The sequence below is a fragment of the Ailuropoda melanoleuca genome, chromosome 1, assembly GCF_002007445.2.
Source record: "Ailuropoda melanoleuca isolate Jingjing chromosome 1, ASM200744v2, whole genome shotgun sequence".
In the NCBI taxonomy this organism is placed as follows: domain Eukaryota; kingdom Metazoa; phylum Chordata; class Mammalia; order Carnivora; family Ursidae; genus Ailuropoda; species Ailuropoda melanoleuca.
Genome location: NC_048218.1, coordinates 137,484,432 through 137,507,906, shown reverse-complemented (window position 1 = coordinate 137,507,906; position 23,475 = coordinate 137,484,432). Strand labels below are relative to the sequence as shown.

General features: G+C 39.5%; 1 protein-coding gene across 1 annotated transcript in view; it reads right to left on the bottom strand.

The window, feature by feature from the left end:
• The window catches only part of GRM3 (glutamate metabotropic receptor 3), a 207,602-nt gene that overhangs the window by 60,736 nt on the left and 123,391 nt on the right, over positions 1–23,475 (bottom strand). Inside the window, exon 3 of the mRNA XM_034667203.1 lies at positions 9,190–10,066. Within this exon, the coding sequence (XP_034523094.1) occupies positions 9,190–10,066 (877 nt within the window). The remainder of the gene's footprint in view (positions 1–9,189; positions 10,067–23,475) is intronic.

Genomic DNA, 23,475 nt, shown 5'->3' with positions numbered 1-23,475 from the left:
AAGAATTAAATTTGTACAGAACCACACAAGACTCCAAATAGCCAAAGCAATGTTGAGAAAGAGGTACAAAGTTGGAGGTATCACATTCTAATTTCAAATTATATTACAAAGCTACAGTAATTAGAACAGTGTGATACTGGCATAAAATCACACACATAGATCAGTGGAAGAGAATAGAGAGCCCAGAAATAAGCCATGTATATATGGTTAATTAATTTATGGCAAAGGAAGCAAGAATATACGATGGGAAAAGGATATTAATTTATGGCAAAGGAAGCAAGAATATACAATGGGAAAAGGATATTAATGTATGGCAAAGGAAGCAAGAATATACAATGGGAAAAGGATATTCTCTTTAATAAATGGAGTTGGGAAAACTGGGCAACCTCATGCAAAAGAATGAAACTGTACCCTTATTTTACACCATACATAAAAATCAAGTTGAAATAAATGAAAGACTTGAATATAAGACCTGATACCATAAAACTTGTAGAACAAAACATAGGGAGTAAGCTCCTTGGCCTCAGTCATGGTAATGATTTTTTTGAGTTTGACACCAAAAGCAAAGGCAACAAAAGCAAAAAAAAAAAAACAAGTGAAGCTACATCAAATGAAAAAGTTTTTGCACAGTAAAGAAAACCATCAACAAAACGAAAAGGCAACCCATGGAATGGGAGAAAATATTTGCCAGCTATCTGTGTGATAAAGGATTAATATCTAAAATATATTAAGAGCTCACACAACTCAATGGCAACAGACAATCCAATTAAAAATGGGCACAGTAACTGAATAAATACTTTTCCAAAGAAGATATTAAAATAGCCAACCAGTACATGAAAAGATGCTCAGCATCACCCATCATGAAGGAGACGAAAATCAAAACCACAAGGAAATAGAACCACACACCTGTTAGAATGACTGTCATCAAACAGAAAAGAGGGAACAAGTGTCAGCAAGGATATGGAGAAAAGTCAATTCTTGCATGCTGTTGGTAGGATTGTAAACTGATACAGCTACTATGACAAACAATACGGAGGTTTCTCACAAAATTTTAAAAAACAAACAAACTACCATATTATCCAGCCATCCCACTGCTGGATATATTTCCAAGGGAAATGAAAACAGGATATTGAGAAGATATCTACATTCCCACTTTCATTACAGCATTATTTACAATAGCCAAGATATGCAAACAACTAAATTATCAACAGATGAAGGGATAAATAAGATATAGTATATATTATTCAGCCATGAGAAAGAAGGAAATTGTGCCATTTGTGACAACATGGATGACCTTGGAGACATTATGCTAAATGAAGTAAGTCAGAGAAGGACAAAAACTGTATGATATCACTTATACGTGAACTCTAAAAAAGCTGAACTCAGAAACAGATTACAGTGGTTGTTTACCAGGGGCTAGGGGATTGGGGAAGATGTTGGTCAAAGAATATAAACTTCTAGTTGTAAGATAAATAAATTCTGGGGACCTAATGTATAGCGTGGTGATTATAGTTAATATTGTATTACATGCTTGAAAGTTGTTAAGAGAGTAGTTTTTAAATGTTCTCACCACAAAAAAGTAATGGTAATCATGTGATGGGATGGAGGTGTCAGCTAATGCTGTGGTGGTTATCATTCTTCAATGAATAAATACCAAATCAACACGTTGTGGGCCTTACACTTACAAAATGTTATATGTTGATTTTATCTCAATAAAGTTGGAAGAAAATTTTTAAAAAATTAAAAAATAAAAATATGTTAATGGTCAGTCATATAACGTCTAATCATATTTGGTTCAGCGGTTCAGTGTGTGTATGAACATAATTTTGTATTTGAGATATTATTTTGGAAATGTATATAGTCAACTCTGTGCTGGTAAAATTGTTTATAATTCTTTTATGGAATTAAGTTTCTGAATATTCTGAAATGTTACTTAGTAGTGTAATTTCTGGGGACTTAGCCACCTTATCAAAATCTAATTTATCCCAGACAGTGGGATGAATCCTTTAACCATCACAGTTTTGGAATGAACTAAATACAAATGTGGGCTTATACTACCCCTGGTATAATGATAGGGGTTTGGAGAAAAAATGTGATGGATGACTATGTAATCTTTCCTAGAGATATCACATAGAGTGACTAACAATACTGTGGACACCTGTTGAACATTTACAGTAAGAGGGAGGTGAGAATAGTGACCAGGCATTGAGTTCTTTAGCTTTCCTCCTCAGTGGCCTGCTCCTCAGGATGCAACCTCACATCCTTAATCTTCAGAAGGGGTGCTCACTCTCGGGTGTTAGGACAGTTTTGCTAGGTTCCTAGGAAGGTTTACCAAACCCAACTCGGGGAAGGATCCCCCATAATCTCCTGCTTCATTTGATGGCAATGTAATCTTTTAAAATCTGCACAGAAAAGTCCTCTATTTCAGTATATGATTGCCATCATGAGCAAAATTTTTTTTCTGAATCCATTGGAAACACTTCCTTTATCTATTTTGGCTCTCCAGTGTTCTGTTGAAGACGAGTAGTAGCACAAAGGTAGATGAAGTAGAAAAACACGTGTTTCCAATTCAACTGAGTTTAGAAACCTTGAAAGACCAGGTTATTGTGGGATAACACCAGGTGTCCCAAAGGTCAAGAACATAGGCTAAACTTATTTTTAAACTACATGTTAGCTATAGTGTTAGAAAATGCTCAGAATGTTTTCCTCAATCTCCAGACACCTTTGTAAGTGCTATTCCTATAAATACACCACAGTGTCCAAAAAGCCTGGAAACATCTAGAAGATAGTATATTTATTGTACTTTTTTCTGATTAGCAAGGTGGTAGAATTCATTTCTTTCATACTTTATGAGGGATGATTACTTTTTTCTGCTTCGTAGACAGGATGGCTTTTCAAATGAATCATAAGGATTATGAAATAACAACAACAACAACAACAACAACAACAACTATATGATAAGAATAATAAGCAGCAGCAGCAGAAGGCTCAGGCCAAAGTGGAAAATGAGGTTTTCTAGAGACTCCTGTTCTCCACTGTGTGACCTTAAAATGAGAATCATTTCTCAAGCTTCTAAGACACCAAAGCACAGATGTGCAGTGCATAAACAAATAAGTAACCACATTAGTGGTGTCCTTCGGGGGTTTAAGTCTTATTCCTGTGACCCCAGGAAGCTGACCAGAGAGAAAAGGAAAGAATGGAATACAGGATATTTATCTTTACATTTTGGAAATGCTTTTGATCAGCAGAGCTGGAACAAGTTTCTGTGCTTTTGTGGGAACTACAAATGTTCCAGGGGAGGAAGCAAGATCAAGAGCAGTTTGCTCTTTCAGGGACTTCAAAGCCCATTCATCTAAAGATGTGGCCATTACCATTTTGGCTTCCTCGCTGTGCCTTGGATGGCCCTGTACTTTTCAAGAGGAGATTCTTGCTGGGTTCGGGCCAGCTCAAACATATTCCTTGGAGTGCAGTGTTCCAGAAAATCTGCCCTTCCTGGCCTGTGCTCTGTGATTACAGTCTCAACCAGGAGTGATCCTTGGACCTACTGGATGAGTCAGACGCAAAGGTGAATGGGACAGTGAGGCTGGACTGCTCATTTTCTGCCTCTGCTCCTCTTCTGGGTATGGAGAATTGTAAACATAAGAACAGGCTGCACCATCCCCCCCAACCCCCGCCCTGAGGCTCTGGGTTCTGATCTCAGCAGTCTGTCCCCTTGTTGAGACCAAGAGATGAGTGTGCTTCACCTTCCCACTCCCACCTCCCCCCAAAAAAAGAAAAAAGGAAAAAAACAAGCAACCAACCAAATGAGCAACAGCAACAAAAGCTGTCATCGCTGTGTGTCCTATTAGGACCGCAAGTCCAGCATAAGAGTTGTCCTCTTCACCTTTAAGTCAAACCCTGGGAGTGAGATTTGTTCAGTGAGTTGGAGGTTTCTTCTGGGCCTAAGTTAAGACACACAATAATTTTCCAACTCAAAACAAAAACTGTAATCCAAACAGAACACAACGACTAGGGCAAGACCCTAATACCGCAAGCCCTGATCGTCCTGCTTCTAGAGTGGCCACAGAAAGCAGGGACTGCCACTGTCCTGTTCACTGTTGTGTCCCCAGGTCCCAGCATGAAGTCTGAACACATCTGTGGCATGAATGACTATCAGGACCTTGGTGTCGCCCATTTCATTATGTGATCTTGGATACATTTCCTATTGTGTCAAGTTCTCAATTTCTCCCTTCTCAAACATTTTAGCCCACCCACCCCTGAGAATCACACAGAGGAATGCTGTGAGTGTTATCTCCCAGAGATTGCCTCCTCGATAGCGAATGTGTCCTGGAGCACCCCTGGCAGTATGTTCAGTAAGTGGGAGCTCTTCCTTTTCTCTTTTGAATTGGGTGTACTCTGGTTACCACATCACTCTGACAGTTAAGTTCACTTCTATGTGCTTCAGTAAGTGAGGATAATAATGCTGACATCCTGAATTTCCACCTCTGTCAAGTGAGGAATAGGGGCAAGTTCATCTTTGAGGAAGGCCTTTTGTCACTCTGTGATTTTATTCTCCTCCACTTTCTGGAATTGGTCTCAAAATAAAAAGTGAGAGAGATTGCATTGTACTGTGAACACACAGCAGTCTCAGTGATATTGCATTTCTGTGGATGTTTAATGGCCCTCTCTATTTCCTCTCTTTCTAACTCACTTGGTAGTTTAAGCTTTCCTTTTACATGATGAGCACATGGAATTTCATTCAAAGTCATTTTGAGAAGTCAAATGACAACAAACATAATTCACATTTAAATATTTCTTTCAGAATTCTGGATGACATGGTTCTTTCAGATGGAAATCACTTTACTAACAACAAAAAAGCTTTGAAAAAAATTTTCTTAATATCCTAAAGTTTAGATTCTAAGGCTCAGGTTCCAAAGTGTGGGTGTTTTATGAACCACCTCAGCTCCAACTAATTGGGAAAGTGGCCCAGGAGCATTAAAGGAATCATAAGAAGGAGCCCAGAAAGAAAGGTATTTCAAACTTATTGATTGACTGTCTTTCATTCCTTCAATCCCATTAAGATCTAAGGTATGTCAGAAATGATGTTAGGTATTTGTGATCAAAGACCTCAATGTCCCAGGGTCCTTGGTGACACTCAAAAGCAGCCCTGGACCTGGTGATTGGATTTCAGTCTCTGCTCCTGCCACTAACCAGATGATGACATTGGACAAATTATTGTGAGTTTTGGGGCTTCATCTATAAAACGGGAATGTATAAGAGATCCATGACTAATGCTGTTAGGTATTAAATTTATCTCAAATAAAAATGATAGAACATAACTAAAGGACAGTGCTTAGGTAAAAGCAAGCCATTCTAGAAGTCATATCCTTTTCTTTGTTGGAACTCATTTGTTAGAGAACACAGTATATACATTAAATTTTCATAAAAAGAATATTATAAATCTATTGATTATTTTTCTCATTCCTTATTCCTTCAGTAAACATTTATGTAATGCCCTCTCTGTACCAGAAACTGTGTTGGGTATTTGAGATCAGAGATGAAACATATGTTCTCTGCCTTGAAAAAGCTCACAGTGTAGTAATGGCGACAGAGAAGGAAATATGAATTTGGGTGTCAAATGATATTCATCATCAACAAATATTTACTGAGCATGCATCATACTTGAGCAATGTCAGTGAAAAAATTGATAACAATTTCTGTTTTCATGGTGTTTATATTCAAGTGTGAAGATCAAACAACAGAGAATAAACATGAAAATAAAAGAGATGGTGTGAGAGAAAAATGAAAAAATCATGGTGTATAAAAGAAGTAGAGCAGCTTAGAAAGAAATGGGGATGCCTATGGTGGGGTGGGGGCAGTGAATTACAAATTCCAGAAGGATTTCCTGGTGGCCCTCAGAAAAGCTAACATTGACATAAAGGCTTGAAGAAAGTAGGGGAATTGACTAGCCACAGGAATATATGGGGATAGGGCATTACAGGCAGAGAGAGCTGCCAGTGGAAAATGCCCTGAGTTTGGAAACAAGGGTGGCTGGAGTGAAGGGAAGAAGATGGGGAGTGAAATGTGATGACAGGAGAGCAAGAGGGACAGGGAGGGGGTGGATCGGGGAAGACATCTGTAGGGCATTGCAAGGATTTTTTGACTTTTACTGTTGGGTGAAATGGGGGAAATCCCTAAGAGGTTGTGAGCAGAAGAGTGACTTGCTTTGATTTAAGTTTTAAAAGGGCATCCTGGCTGCCGTGAGGATGGGTTGTGGAGGCTGGGATGGAGGGAGGCAAGAGTGAATCAATTAGGAGGCTCTTGTAGAAATGTAGCTAGAGATGTTGGTGGCTTGGACCGGGGTGGTAACAGTGGAGACCGAGTAAGTGAAGATACTAGATAGGGTGGATGGGGTAAGGGGTTCTAGGTGGAGGGAACAGACATACACATTACATGTACATTTCATGTACAGAGGATACAAAGACAAATATAAAGGTATGATGTGCTTGGGGAGCTGCAAGTAGTCTTTACAGAAGGAAGAGTGAATGTGGGGCATACAGCAAGAGGTAGAGAGTGGTTAGATCCTATGCCAGAAGAGCTAGCTCACTCTTCTAAAGAATCTCTAAGAAAGCATAGTTTTGCAAAATCTCTTTTGTAAAAGGAATATCAAACTGGGTTAACTTCAAGGATACTCATGTTGGCCAGTGCTGTAACTAGCTAGTAGGAATGTACCGAGGAACCAAAGAGTATTTTAATTTATGTAGTTAAAATTCTCAGGAGGCTTAGCTCTTCCATCCTGAAGTGACTGGAGCCCTTTGGAGGCTGGCTGCAACTATCCCTTGTCAGAAGGATCTTGGTGTAAATGCACTGAGTACAAGCAGACGGCTGGAAGAGGACTTTTTCAATCCAGTTGAACAAAAATTGTTTGCTGTTTACTATTGTGCTTAGTCCCTTGTGTCAATATTCAAGTTAGAAAAACAGAGATACTATTTCAGAAAAAAAGTAAAACAAAATCTGCTTTTCAACAGATAACCAGGTTAGCCTTATTTTAAAAATGTACATATTTAGCTCCTTTAGCATCTCAGTGTCCTCCCATAGTAAGATACTTTTTCATCCAATTCCCACATTACTAAGCATTGTGGCACTGATGGCTGGTCTAAGTTCCCTGTCTTCTCTGTAGTTTCCACCTGTTTTTCACCCTTCCACTCTCTTCAGAGGTGGAGAATGATTGGTAATGTCGAACAAATTGAGAAGGCTAAAATAGCACTTTGTGGTCAAATTTACAAAGCTGAACCAAATTGTAGAATCAAAGTTAGTAATTGAACAAGACAATTATTTATCCAAATAATGGCCTTATTTCTTCACTTTTCTTTGCCATTTAAGACTCTGTCTGGGAAATGAAAGAAAATATTTTGGTTACATAAAACACCTTGCAAGGGTTCCCTGAAATCTAAGAGCTCCCTTAATAGTAGCTGCTGATGACAGTTTTGTGTATTTGCATACTGAGGAGTGAGGGATGGACTAGAATAATATGATTAATGAATACAACTGGTGAATAAAGATAAATAATAACCCCAAGGGTAGTGGGAAGGAGGTAGGGAGGGTGCTTGCTTATTTATCTTTAAGACTTAAATGCATTGTAGATGCTATTTACAGATACCTGTGAAATTCATTTATATTTAGGACAAAGATATTCTTTTTTACTGATTCTGTGGTCCATTCTTATTTTCTGGAGATATCAGTGGAAACTGATCTGAGATTTTGAGATAGATAATTTGATATTATATATAAAGTATGTATTTATTATTTCTATATGGAATGCACCTGTGGGAATACAGGGCACAGAAAGAGTTTAATCTTTACCACTTATATACAGTCATTCCAGTGGTAAGGATATCTAGTAGATGAATAGAAGAAAATATTGACATAACTGATTTCCACTACTTTTGGCTCCCTCTGGGTGGAAAGAGGAAAAGATGTGCAAAATGCAGACTGGTAATTTTTGTGCTTATTTTCAAGGCTGGTTTAGGAATTAGAATTTTGGAATAGGAACCAACGATCATAAGTCCTACCAGTGATTTTTCAGGTCATTTGATTTCCGAATGATCATCTGTAGAGGAGATGTGAGAACTGCCACTTTTCCGATAACAGTATGATTTGAGTATACAAACTTTCATGTCTTGGGGGAGAAACCAATTGAAATAGACTGCGTAGATTAGAATGATGCCCTAATGGCATAGGATATGATTATTAGCAATTTAGGCAAATGAAAGCATTTTATCATTGTAATATTTCTGACATCAAGTTTTTTTTTTTTGAGCCCTATAATGTTACTTATCATTTATGACTTGGGTAAAACTAAAGTCCTCAGAACCAGCACCTTAATGCACTAGTGTCACATGCACCTTCGAAGAGAATGCAAAGCTAAAAATTTTGTGCTTTTTATGCTAGTAATGCATGGAAGTCCAATGCTATCTTTAGAAATACTTTACCATATTTAGAATCAAATGAAGAGGAAACAAAAGCCACTTCAAATACACCTTTGCTTATTCACTGCTATATTGGAGTGACTTCCATCTGCCTTCAGTTTGTTTATACTCAGGCTCTCAGAAAAAGTTTCATTTCATAACATAATTTGAGAAAATCTACAACTCAATGCCGACATGGAAATGTTTCTGTATAGCAGAAGAAATCAACTCAAATGCCTGGAAATCACCATGGTCTGAATATTTTTCCCTTTTTGCCCCTAATTAAGCTCTGGGAAAACAGCGACTTTTTTCTCTCACCCACTGTGAAAGTTATGAGATTCTTTTGCTCAAATCACCCACAAGGAAGGCTTGGAAGTTCATGTTCCTTAGAGAGTTGCCAATTCTGCTAAAGAAGATTAAATGCCCATATCACACGTGTCATACCCCACAGCTAACAAGAAAGAGAGCAAATGTAGTGTAGCCCACATGTAGGCAGCTACCACAGATCAGCCTAGCCTAGGGAGCCTTTCGATTTCATGTAGTGTATCAACCAAGGTATTCACTGAAAAATAAGTAAGAACATCACAGCCATCATATCGCATCTTGGCGTATTTGTTTAACAGTCTGAACTCTTTTTTGTGGGTCTGAAACGAAGATTTCTGGGTTAGGAACAGAGATATTTGATTCCTGTTTGATTCCACCTGTTTACCCCACAGAAGATGACTAAAGGCTCCTCGCTTACCTGTGAAGTTGATTTTCAGCAAATAGTCCTTGTACAACTTCTTCCCGTCCAGGATCTTCATAGCATCGCAAAGCTTGGTGGTGTTGGGACAGAGGGTGCGCTGCATTTTGTGCAGGGCGTGAGCCATGGCATACACGGCGTTCACCACAAACATGATCTTGGATTCTTGCTCGTAGTTGCTGCTGTCGATGGCCAAGTGCTTGTCGCACACGCGCCGGTGGTTCCGCTTGTTCTGGAGGCTGCACTGGAACTTCTGCTCCCAGAAGTCCCGGAACCAGGGGTTCCGGTGGTTGTTGTAGGGGTTGAGGCTCTGGAAGTAGCGGTCAAACTGGCGGACGGGGTGCGAGGCCAGCTCCAGTGTGATGGCGCCGTAGGCCACATGCTCGCTGCCCTTGACGATGCTCTCCTGCGCTCCCCAGCCGTCGCTGGCCACCCAGGTGAACGAGGCGTTGGCGCGGCTGGCTGCAGCGATGAGCTCGCGTGAGTCGTCGCTGCGCATGAAGAGCACGACGACGCGCGCATTGGGCTTCTGCAGTAGCTCGCGGATCACGCTGTCGTAGGACTTGCGGATGTTGGAGCGACCCACCTTCTCTGCGGTGGCGATGCAGATATTGCGCTGGCGGGCTTCCTGCTCGAAGGCCTCGATCCCCGTCTCCCCGTAGTCGCCCTCCGAGGCCACGGTGGACACGTAGGTCCAGTTGAAGAAACGCAAGATCTCGGCCATGGCTTTGGCTTGGTAGAAGTCGGGGGGCACGGTCCTGGCAAAATAGTCATAGCGCGACTTGTCGCTGAGTTTGGCGCTGGTGGACGCGTAGCTTATCTGAGGGATCTGGAAAAGCCGGGGGGTGGGGGTGGGGGGAGGAGGAAGGGAGAAGAACTTGTTTTAGAAACTTGGAGGTAAATGGACATGAAAAATAAATAGTACCAGACTGTTTACCCAGCTCCCTTTTCACCTCTAGACCTCTGAGGTTTTCTTAGCACTTTTCCAGACACTTCCCTGGATGCTGTATTTTGGATACGAGGGAGCAGGTTTCGAGCAGGTAGTTTATGCTTTCGGAAAGGGCATTAGTAGAGAAATGAGAAGGGCAGTCCTCCCTGTCTCCCAGACTTTACGCTAGTCCCCGGACTATGCTCAGTCCTGTTTAGGTGTCTTCCGTGTGGTTGTTTTAAGTTTCTGGAGTCCTGCTATAGCTCAGTCAGGCGATGAACTACAGGGAATTGGCCAAACCGATTTTTAGACAACTTGGCTGCGGTTGCATAGAGAGAGCCTGGGTGTTGTCTGATTCTCACTTCCCCCTCTTTTGCTAAAAATGGCAATCTCTGAAAGAGTTTAATTTGGGAACTTTATGCCACATGGACAGTCCAAATTAGACATTTATTATCTAGGTTAAGAAAAAAAAAATCAATTCTTTTTGGTCCACTCCAAATTTTAGGCACATGCTTTTCTAAACTTCTGAAAAGCTTGACCAATATTTTCTTTGCTTTCTTTTCCTTTTAAAACGTTGTTTCTGTTAGGGCTGTGTGAAAAGAAAGCATGCAAATGCTATTCTTATGGCATTTTTTATTAAAAAGCAAATAAGGAAGTATTAAAGACCTTATCAAGAAAAAACCATCTACTTCAAAATTTTAAAGCTTGAATAAAGAATGTAAATTGTTATACTTCACCTATCAGCAATATTTCACTGTTTTTCCTTATTGCAGAGTAAAAAAGAAAGTGACACTAGCTTATCAAGGAGCATTTTATGCATTGAGTATTTGCATAAATATATATCTTAAAATATCTACACACATTGTATGTATACCAAATAATAAGTTTGCTTTAATTTTTCCCAAATACTTCACATCTTCTGAACCCTTCTATCTCTATACTGCGGCTAAGTTATGTAATATACTAATTGTACTTTAATCAGAAACAGCACTGAATATTCTGATATACTCTATGAGTACTTTGAAGTTTTCCTTCTGGAAATTGTGGTTTCAGGTTTACATTTGACATGGAAGCACAGCTTGAGCTTAAGCTCTTTTAGCAAAGAGCACAAGTAACATAAAACAACTGACATCTGAGTCCCGATTAATCATCATTTCATCTGGCAAAGGAAACCAAGAGCCAAGTTCATACACAGCCACACAGCATGTTTTGGGAGATCTGGCCTGCTACTAAAACCAACACTTGATATAGCCCAGAGCTATCAAAAATGTTTTCTATATCTTTTCAAATCCTGGTACCTCTCCCTTAACTACAAATAGAACAGCTAGAAAATCTGGCACTTGTAATGCAAACAAAGCAAATTTAAGACCCAAATCTTTCTTGCATTTGGTAAAAAAAAATTTTTTTTAAATATCCTAGGATATGGATAAATTTGGGGGAGTAGAGGTAAGTGGCTGGGTGGCTGTAGGCTGAAGGCTAGTATGCCATTTATTTCTTCTTTCATCAGGACCAGGAGACCCTGAACAAAATGGCCTACACTGATTCATTTGGACATAGGAGTATCGCTTGTTTACTCACCCTGATAGATGTGGGACTAAGCAAGTACTGTCACTACTTCTAGACTGATTATCTGGCTTCCTACAGATATATGTACCATGGTGGCAGATGGGCAATAAGAGAGAGCCCTGTCTGTGCATAGGCTTGGCTTGGTAATGGTGTTTCCGGGTAGCATTGGAGAAGCTGTCTCCTCTTGATGCTACAGTTTATTCTCATCTTCAAGTTACATTCATCAAGACCTTAATCCCTCAGGGAGGCAGGGAATGGAAGGACCTGAAAAATGCCCAGAGATATTATTTTCTGGCAGCGAGGAGCCAAGTGAAAGGATCCTAAGCTGCCAAAACTTTCTTCTCCCAGAGGGGTACAAGTAATGAGAAGCTGCTTAAGAAAAGAGTTCTTGTCTGTTGACTGATAGGATCCTGTGGCTTCGTGTCTACTCCAGGATGTCTAAAAACAATATTCAGACAAGGCAGGCTGTTCAATAGAAGGAACTATGCATAGAATAATGGATGTGGAAAAGATTCGCTGCACTGGGAAGGGCCACGATGAGCTATAGCACATTGGGGAGGGTGGTGGGCTAGAATAAAACTGTGACTATTACAATTATTATAATTATTCATAGCTTGTGACTATGAATCTGAAGGGTGAAGCACAGAAAGATATCCAGATGGGAAGAATAGGGCAGAGAGACAGAAGCGATGTTGCGGCATACACCATGGATTGTCTAGCTGTTGTTAGTAGGAGCTTTCTTACTAACATAAAACTTGAAACTAGGGTTGGGGAAAATACAGATAGTTGTCAGCTGGATGTTTCCTATCTCATTTGTCTCAAAACTGGGCATCTGAGGCATTCCTGACTTGCTTTACTGGCCATATGGTTTCTCTGAGAAAGCATGAAGGAATAAGGGGAACTCCTACACTGGACATCATTTTAAAAGTAAAAGAAGAACCATTGTAGGATGGGGAAGTAATGTGAAATTTTGGAGGAAAGTTATCCAATTATATTATTAGCAGGAGTGGAGGAAGGAAAACCAAGATCAAGTTATATGTGCTTTAGCAAAAAATGGTTTAAAAGAAGAGGTACACTTCTCATGGACAGAGACTCTAAAAGGGTACATAGGTTAAGAGAAATAGAACTATTTCAACAAAACAGAAAAGACAAGATCTCCAAAGAACCCACTGGGTTGCTAGCCTGCATGGGGGCATTTGAGTGATAATAGAACTAGGGACAAGGGATGGGTGCTAGAGGTATGCCGGGTCCTTGGGCATCCCCATGGACAGCACAAAAGATGGGAATGAACCTGTGAGAAGTAGCAAGACTAAAGCACAGAATGTGAAAATGGAGAAAAATGATTGTTTTTGCTGTTTTGTGTTTAAATTATGTTTCAGCAGAAGACTTGGTGAGAAGGGAGAATCATTGGTTGGGGAAGGTGGTTCCAGAAGGTGAAAGAAAAGACCTTGTCCAGTCCCTTTCACTTCTTCCCTCTCTCCAGTGAGAATATGTCCTAACCTGGAGATGGTAATACAATTATATGAAAAATGTTATCTCACATCAATGTGGGAGAGAAGACCAAACAAAAACCCATAGTCATATTATTTGAGTTTGCTCCCAGTTCTGAGTTCTGGAAGAAATAGTAGATTAACCTATGGAATCACCATCAGAAATTTTTGAGAAATCAATAATGGGAAGACTGTCAGAGGGTTGAAAAGAAAGGAAGAAGGGCAAAATCAGGAAATATAAATTAAGAGTGGATAAATCAATAAGTAGAATGCATTTTGGTAGTTCTCTAGAATAGAGTTTTTTATTAGAGAACATGTAAGTGTTTAGAAAGGCACAGCACCGATTCACTAAGAATGAATTTCACTAGAGAACATCTCAGCATTAGTTGAACTATTTAGGGAATAATAAGTAGCCCTGGAGGACCATGACTTCCACAAGGCATCAGTGACATTACTTGGACCCTTGTGGAAAAGGGAAAGTGATAGGAATTAGATGAGAAAGTTGAATATATTCTAAGAGAACAGTTTGAAACAAAGTTTGTATGAGGTGGTCAAGTAAGGTTAAATTTGTATCAGTGACTTTGGGAAAAAAATGTAAATAAGCTACAAGATCTTTACATTTTAGAACTGGAAGGAACCATGAAGATGATCTAAGCCTTTTGTTTTATAGGTGAGGGAACTGAAGCTCACAAGGTGAAGTGACTTTCCAGAATTTACACAACCAATAAATGGAAAAGCTAAGATGAGAGCCCAATCTCTTGATTTCCCCTAAAGGACTAGACTCTCTCGCTGGCAATAGGGTGATATGAACATAGGGAGGGATGTAAATTTCTGGATTTAAGTTAAAATGACAAAAATGAACAAGGAAGAAGAAAACTAGGGGGGAAATGAGGTTACAAATGCAAAGTTGAGTGTTGGCAGTTCAGCACCAGAAATCCAAGGGGAGCTAAAATCGAAGGCAGATGATTGAGGGGTTTACTCCCTTTAGATACCAGCTCACAATTCTTCAAAAGTGAACAGGGATGAACTATTCCACAGTCCCTGTTTTCTGAGTTACTGTTTGCAGACTATGCTTTTTGGGAAGCCTTTTAAAGATCCCTCATATTTTTAATAGTCCTAATATTTTTGTGCCAGCTAGCATTCTAGCTGTTGTAGGTGTATTATCTGCTTTAATTCTCGTAACAATCTATGCAGTAGATACTGCCATTAGCCTGTTGTATGGATTGAGGAACCAAGGCACAGAGTGCCTCAGGATCTTGCTAAAGAGCCACAGGTGATAGGATTTGGCAGTGCGCTCACCTTCCCAGACTCAATCCATTCTGCAATCCAGGCTCTCAACTTCTGCCATATGTGATTCTTCTCACTACACTATGGCAATGATATATTACTATGGCAATGATATATTTCACGTTATAGCATGTTTGTCTTTTTTTAAATTTCTGATGGCAAAAACTCCTTGATTTGAGGGCCATGAGTAATCACTCCTTGTTAGACAAAGTATATATATTTTTTTCATTTTTCAGCCTGTATTTTGCAGTGGCTTTGTGAGCATTTGTTTTCTGATTGACCATCTTCAGAGATAACAGCAGTTGTCTGAGAATCCACTGGGAAATTTTAACTGTGAGGTTGAAAGCTTCAAGCTATAAATATCATGATCATGTTCGGCTTCATGATTTATGTGAGAAACACAATGACCTTATGGCAGAGCCTGTTATTTCCTAGGGCTGGAGAGGCTGCACACAGATTTAACAGAACACTTTTCCCCATGTAGCATGTATTATAGTTTGATACTCAGCGTTCACACACCTTGGAGCATCCATTTTCTGGGTGGTTTGAATTTATGCAGGACTAGCCATTGCCGGGGTTTCATTGTAACCTGTCAAGTAGTAAATATATTATTGACCCTGTTGGCTTGAGGAGAAACATTTAGGATGCTGGGCTTGGCCAGGTACTATTATGCACTTTAGCAGATGACATGGTCTAAAATTAAGATTTCTTGTATTATTCTTATTTTTGTAGTTGCAAGCTGGAGTTATTTAGGATGGGCATCGCCCATTGGCAATAGTTGTCCAACAAACCAATGTTACATGTTGTTGAACATGTGCCACCATTTTTCCATTCTTGTCCCCTCTAGAGGAGCTCGGTTGCCTGTAGTTTCCCCACTGTGTTATGTTCTGGGTCTATGCATAAAGTGCACTGTGTATGATGTTCTCAAATCTACATGCCTTTGCACACACTGTTCCTCCTGCTTATAATGACCTTTACCACTTATCTGCTCAGCGAATCCATTCAAGGGCCCCTTCTCTGGGAAACCTTTCTTGATGACTCACCTCGAGCTGAGTTGTGTGCATTATCTGAGACTCTTGCTCTCCTTTATGTATTTTCCTCATGGTACTTACCAAAGTATAGTAGTGATTTCTATTCGCTAATTCCTCTACTGAAATGAGAACTCTTAAGGACAGGGGATGTGTATTGTTAATTTCTGTTTCCTCAGTGCCTTGCAGAGTATAGAGATGCCTCATAATGTTTGTCAAATGAATGAATTGATGAATGAGTGGGTAGTTTGCTGCTCTCCCATGTAATCTTTTCTATTACGAGGATACATTTCTGTGGGAAAAAAAAATAGCTGGCCACCAGCAGGCGATGTAAAGATACTCTTAGGGGCGCCTTCGGCTCAGGGCGTGATCCCAGCGTTATGGGATCGAACCCCACATCAGGCTCCTCCGGTATGAGCCTGCTTCTTCCTCTCACACTCCCCCTGCTTGTGTTCCCTCTCTTGCTGGCTGTCTCTATCTCTGTCGAATAAATAAATAAAATCTTTAAAAAAAAAAGATACTCTTAAACACCATCGATAAACAATTTGCTGTGCAATTGGATCTTGCACTAATTATATTCAATTTTCCACTAAAATGAGATAACACATAAGACATGTATTTGGCCTAGACATTTAGGAATCTGAAGCAAAGGATTTCATACTATTGAAACTGATTTCTTCAAATTATCTGTGTCACTAACTAGGAGTATACAAAAGAAAGTCAATAGGATAACAACTGCATCTGGCCTTTGAACCAATTCCTTTTGGGCTAGAAAACTTTTATTCAAGGAAAACAAACTAAGGGCCTCATCCATGAAACCTTAGTTATCGAACAACATTTACCTAAAGTAGGAGTCATAAAAATGTATATGAACTAATAGTAAGGTCTGCTAGTAAGGTAAGGTTTTTTTGGAGACAAGTGCATCCTGTACAAGATACATAAGCAGCCAAACCCTCAGAGCTGTCATCACTTGCTCACTGATTCTTTCTTGGGACTGTCTAAAACTTTGCCTTTACAATAATCAATAGCTGATTGTGGATGGACATTACTATAGGCATCAAAACCATCCTTATGCACTGTTGGGAATTTTGAGTTAAAGACCAATTTGTTTGGGAGTTTTACTTCTCCCGACATTTTTTTTTTTTAAAGCAAGTCAGGGAGACTCTTCTTTTTAGGATTCCAGGTGTCACGCTTCATTTCAATGACGTTCTGGTCATGAAAGTGAAAGAGTATGTACTATGGGAAAGAGCTCAGGTAGTCTGTTCTTTGATGTTGTGAAAAGGGAATATGAATTGGAAATTTCAGGCACCTGTGAGCCTGCACATCAGTCCTGTGGTCACCCTTCCCATCCAGGATATCCATGATGTACCCATGTCAAACACTAGCTTTGTGCCTTCTTTGTTGGCACAATGCCAAATATTTTTTTTTTCAACGGAAGACAAAAAGGGGTGTGCACGTTTAGAGTCTAGTGGAAATAGATTTCCCACTCAAGTGATTGTCCATTCACAAGGGTGCTTTTCAGCACTTTCATTGTCATTGGCTTCTAAGGCTGTGCTAATAATACATTAAAGGGAATGAGAATGACTAATTTTTATGTGGACCTGTACTTACCTACAAGAGTTCCAGATGGTGAGAGGCATCAAATGCTTACTCTCCAAGAAAAGTGCTATCTATAGCACTGAAGTATATACATTTGAAAAATAACTCCTTGTGGCTGTCCTAGGAATTAGAGGACTCAATAATAGCCTCCATGGGTTTGCCTTTGCAGTCTTTGCTTTCCACCTGTCTCTCTGGGGCTGTTTTCTAAGCATAAGTCTATAACTTTAATTGTTTTATCACACGTGCAATGCTGAAAGCTTTGTTTCATTCTTTTAATTACATGATTATATATAAACCTGGAAGAGAAACAGTGAGTGCTGCACTTTGAACCATCTGCTGCCTCATAACACATGTTATTACATAAAGCAGGTTCTAAAAGTTGTGATGGTAGGAGACCTCAGTGACCCTTCTATTCCGAATGATAAAGTTGCACTGTTAGCTGTACAAAATCCCGGATTGGCTTGTATTTTAAACTGCAACTGGAGGAGGTATAGGGTTGAGAAACTGCCTGAGGAATTCAAGCTGTTCGCATCACATGAGTTATCTGCCCATAAAGGATGCCAATCATATTGTTATTGTGGAAAGGATTAGTCATTTCTTTTCTTTTTTTTTTTTTTTGTACCACACTACCTGCAGCACATCTGGGAACATTTTGCATGAAAACAGTTGACTGCAGCCCATGTCTGAAGGCCAGAGATTAATCTGGATTTAGGAAATCACATAATAGAGTGTAGTAAATGCCAGTTTACTCAGTATAATCTGCAAAAATCACTAACTCTTACATGCTGTGGCCCCAAAACACACTATTCAAAGACTCATATTGCCTTTCCTGTTCAACAGCATGACTCAGTCCCCATGATTCTGTATAGACAGTCCAGACAAAGGATTCCTAATTCATGGCAAAAACTTACAAAAATGGCTTGAAGTTAACTTGATTTCTGTCCCGACCTCTCCTGAAATCACTGCACTCAACACCTGTGGTTTCCAACCCAGACAATAATACACTTTTCATTTTCTTCATTTGTGACAAAGGGATTTATGAATAGAAAGGTTATCCATTTTGACATTCTCGTAGCTGAAATGATATGCAGACCACATAGGATCCCTTGAATCACATTTTTCCGGGAGGTCAGCATTATAAGACATGTCAGTTTTCTCATCATGACAGTGCCACTCTGCATTGGGCAAGTGTCCGCCTTGTTCCCTTACTAACAAGGTGCTCTCTCAGGAATAACTTTGTTTCCACTCTGTCTTAGCAAGCACTTAGAAGAAGAACCAGAAGGCATTTGCCGACGGAATCCAGCAGCCTTGACTTTTGCTTCCTTTTTCCTCCATGAGTTTATTTTCAAGAGAAATCATGGAACCAAATTCATTTGGGTTCCGGTCACTGACTGTGTGATCAAAAGGTCTATGTCAGATTTGGTCCAGAGTATATTAATGCTTGCCAGCCACACCTGCCAAAGCCTGGTTTCCAGGAAGACCTGACACCAACAGACCTGTTAGAAGCATGTCCTTTAGTATCTTGAGTATTGATTTTTGACAATGCCTGCTGAGGATCTAACAGAGCCACAGGTTGTACTAAAGCATATTTTTTGTGACCCTGAAGTCACTTGTATAACAACCACATGACAAATACAGCCTTATCAACAAGAAAGGCATTTCTACCCTTGTTGGTAGTTAACCAAAGGCCAAAAGTTGTTGGTATGCTTGAGAGGAGTTGAGGGCTATCGCCTAATTAAAAAAAAAAGAAGAAGAAGAAGCAGCTTAATATTTACTTCTAAGGTCCTGGGGCAATAACTTAGGGCAGAAGGTTCTATACCATATTATGTGTAGCAAATAGAGCTGTGTTATCTATGGTTTCCCTGTTAACTGTTCATTCCTTCAACAGGGCTGTCAGGGATGGAAGCAAATAGTGTAGTGGTTCAGTGCACAGGGCTGGCATCAAACAAGCCAACATTTGGAACCCCAGTTCCTTTCCTCATGAGTAGTGTGAACTTAGGCAAATTATTTTAACTCCTTGAGCTTCAGTTCCCTCATCTGTAGAAGGAAATAATCATAGTCCCTCACTTGAGAAGTTATGTGAGGATGTAGTGATAACACACATGAAGTACTTAATTCACTGACTGGTACTCAGTAAAGGCTCAAAAAATGATAGAGATGCTGATAACATCTCACTAAGCAGTTATTCATCCAGCAAACTTTGATCAATACTAGTGGTCCCAGGCAGTATTCTAAAATTTACGTCTTTCTGTGATGAGTAATGTGCTACTATCTTCCACAAAATTATAGTCTGGTACAAGACAAAGAAACATAACCAAGGATTAAAATGTTGAGGTATGTGTGTACAAACTGTTACAAAACACAGGTGAAGGAGCAACTCATGGCACTCAATTGAGTCATGGCAGGCTCCCACAGAGAGGAAACATTTAGCCTTGATCTTGAAGGATCAGTGAAACTTTGCCAGACAGAGAAAGAGAAAAGGAAGTTTTTAGGTAGGTGGAAGAATATGAAGACAGAGAAGGGTATTGTTTTAATAGTGTAATAGCACAGTTCAGTATTGTCAGGGCAACCAGTGCTTTGCAAGATTTAGTAGAAGATAAAGAAGAATAGAGGGACTGTGGCAAGACTGCTAAATGTTTTATATGCTATGCTAATGATTTTGGACTTTATTCTTTAAAAGATAAAAAGCTATTAAAAATTTTAATTAAGGGAATGGCATGATCAAAGTTGGTTTTAAAAAGGCCATAGGGGATGATATCCAACTCAAAAAGAAAGAATCAGGGAAGGATGGTGAGATGGACAAATCACTCATTCCAACCTGTGAGTTCATGAAATCCCAGTAATGATGACTAAATTCGTACTAGAAATATGAAGATTGGAGGTGTAAAGAAAAGTTTGAGTCCACTGAAAACTGTTTTATTTGATTGGTAGTAATTACTCAAATACTTATGTCCTGTTATCCTGTTCGTGTCATTACGGGTCACTTGAATCCTTGGAAGGAAGCAGGTCATAAATAATATTGGTTGTTGGACAGTATAGAAAGGCTGAAGAACTTTCAAATCCCTGGAAGCATCTTGGAAAAGTGAACATAAAGAATTTCTTGAATGTGGAAATGAAAACCGAGAGTCAGTTAAATAGCCATTGGTAGCAGTTAAAATTTGCTGGATGGCATCAACCTGTGTTTATTGTTGCATTTCTTTAAATCTGGTTCTCAGTGATATTCCTTACAACTATTGTGTCAGCATAGGTAATCTGTGCTTAATACAAACATACAGTTTTCACTTCTATGGAAAGTTAATTTTCTATAGAAAAATTCGGAGCACATTGTAGATTATGTCTTCAATCACATCTGTTTTCCACATTGGGAAAGCTTAATTGCCTGGTTTGTGTTCTGTGAGGCCTCACTGTGAACCTGATGGCAGCTACCCAAACCAGAGGCACAGTGCCTGGGAGAAACCAACTCGTCCCTGGGATGCATGCCCTGCACATTCAACCCTATTAAGTGATGTCAAATGTTTCAAGATGCTTTGCCATTCTGACCACTTGGCAAGGAAATCTGGTCTATATTTGGAATATAATTTTTTAAAGTGTTGCTTCTATTGTATTCTCCCCTGTGTTGCCAGTTCCCTCTGTTGGAAGGTAAAGTCAGAGCTGGCAAGAATCAAGACTTTGTCACTAGTAACAGAGGGATTTCCATAATATACCAGGTGGTGATGTCAAAAATAGCAATACCACAATTTTAGTGTCCAAAGTCCCACTGATATACTGCCTGGAGTATCAACGTTTGCTTAGAGTTTAACTGCAAGTGTTTTTGGAACACTATTCTTAGATTTCCAAAGTCCATTAATTAGAAAAATGCTCCGTAAGTTTTCAACTGCATTTTTTTATAGACCAGTAAAAGCACTTCCACTACATTAAATCAATGAAATTTCATTATTATAAACTGCTAAGTGTTGGCTCCTTCCATGTTGAAATACTGAGCCTTATATATATTGATCCATTTAAAAGGCACATGTTTAATGGTATTTGAAAAGAGAACTTTGTGTTGTTAAAGCAAAATCATATCTCAGATTTAGCTAAAGGAGTCCTATTTCAATTAGCTTGCTTATTCATCTATCTCATAGTATAAAACACTTGCTGATACTTCAGGAATGTCTGCGTTCCTTGCTTGTCATCCTATGACCTCCATCATAGGCATGTGGTTGCAATAGAAGCCGGTTCTCAGCCATGGGCCATTCTTTTGCCCAGTGGACGTTGGTCCTGATGGCACTTGTTTCTCACAAGAGTAGTTTCCAAATAAACACATGACAGAAGGGGAATTAATTAAGGAGTAAATTAACCCTAAAGCAAAAGGGAAAAACAGTGCATCTTAGATAATTACCTTTGATGAGAAATTTCTATGATGTCACAATGTTAACAAAAGCATTTTAAAACTGCTGTTGCCTCCTTCCCTATGATAAAGTCCTTGAACATCATTGTCCTTTTTTTTGCAGAGGGGAAACAGAAACAATGAGGGGAGGTTTCAAAACAATCAGCTTTGTGAGATTACTTTAGAATGAAAAGTCTGGAAAGGAAATACATAAAAAGATTCTATCTGAGATAACTTTTGGGTTGGAGTTTTCTGAAGCTTAGGCTGTGTGTGGGGATGATCAGGATAGCAGTGTGGGAGGCAGGCTACGGGGATCCCAATGTTGATTCTGCTACTTGCAGAATGGTAGAGACTTGAACTTGGTATCTGATTTTTATGACTCTCAGTTCCCCCAAGAATTGTTTCTCTTGAACTGGAGATGTTAAAAGTTAAAAACAACAACAACAACCACCACCAAACAACTAACAGATAATTATAATATGTACTAAAATCTAAAATGTTAAATGCTCATTATGTGTGAAACACTATTTTTTGTGGGTTTTATGTATTTTATGTATTTTCTCATTCATTTAATTCATACAATAAGCCAGTAAGATATCTCCATCTTAGACATGAGGAAAGAGGCAATGAAGGCTTAAATAAATCCTCATCAGTCCACATGCAGAATTTTAAATCAGTAAGCTAAATTTTTCAAGAAAGGCATGATAAAAATGTGTAGTTGTAGCATATCTGTGCTATGATCACTGTAGCTGCAATATTAAACTTACTAAATGCAACTCTCACCTTTACTTTTCTGGTGAAAGACACACTAAAGATGGATTCATAAATGGATCTCTAAAGCTGTCACTCTGCTTTTCTTGAGGACAGGATGATATTTCCTTCTCTTCTGCATTAGCTATGCTCGCAGTATGTGACCTACTTGGCGCCGTGATGACTCTGTGCACGGGGAGACTGTGTAGAACTAGATTGGAGTATGGGCGAGGTCCTGGCAGTATCTGGAATGGCCCTGGATGCCCAGCTTCTAAGGAAGAATGAAGTCAAACCCCTAGAGCTGCTGTCAAATCAAGGCATCTTTCATGGCACATGTGTGGGCAGTGGAGGAGGGGAGAGTAGAGGGAGACTTCAGTCCCACATGCTCACTTTGCTGCATCATTTTTCTTTTGCATCAAACCCAGGTTTTCTACTGTTGGAAAATGCTTATTTTGAACTATGAACATTTAGACTGATCTACAATAAGGTCGTAGCCATGACCCCCCCCCCCCAGTCCAAGATTTGTTTAGGGATTTTCAACCTTCTGGACATGTAGTACGTTATCATTCTGTTAATTCATTCAATGCATTAAAAAACAAAGGAAAACATTTATTCTCAGCCTGGTAGAGGCATTATCCTAAGTGCCGTCAGTACAAAGGCCAAAGGATGTGTTTCCTACACTCAGGTGTCTTATAGTTTGGTGGAAGAAAAGATATGCAAATAAACAATTATACTTAATAAGATAGTAGCAGGGGTGTGTGTTTATGTAGTGGGAATTTGGGGGAGGTTTCTCAAGAAGGGTAGGGTTGGAACTGAGAACCGAAGATAGGTAGGGTTTGGCAAGGCCTACAAATAGCTAAAGAACATTACATTGCAGGTTGAAGAAACACTGTGTTCTCTCTTTCATGAAAGAATGTGCAGATGGTATCTGGGAGACTATGAGAAAGCGACTTTCCAGGGAGACTTCAGAGGCAGGCTTTATGTTTACACTGATCTGAATGTCTTTTTCCTGTTCCTATCCATTCCTTCCTGCTCATTCTGTTATTCTCGCTAGTCTCCTAGTGCTTATGATGTCAAGTGATCCTCGGATCCTTTTCTCGTCCCTGTTTTATGTATGGATTTGATATTTCCTAATTTGCTTATCCAGGCCTCAGGGGCTCGTAAGATGTCTATTTTTAAATTTTATTTTATATTCTGTCTGCTCCACATTGCCCAGACTCTACACAACAGTGTTCTTGATGTTTCTGAAATATAAATGCTTAATAGATG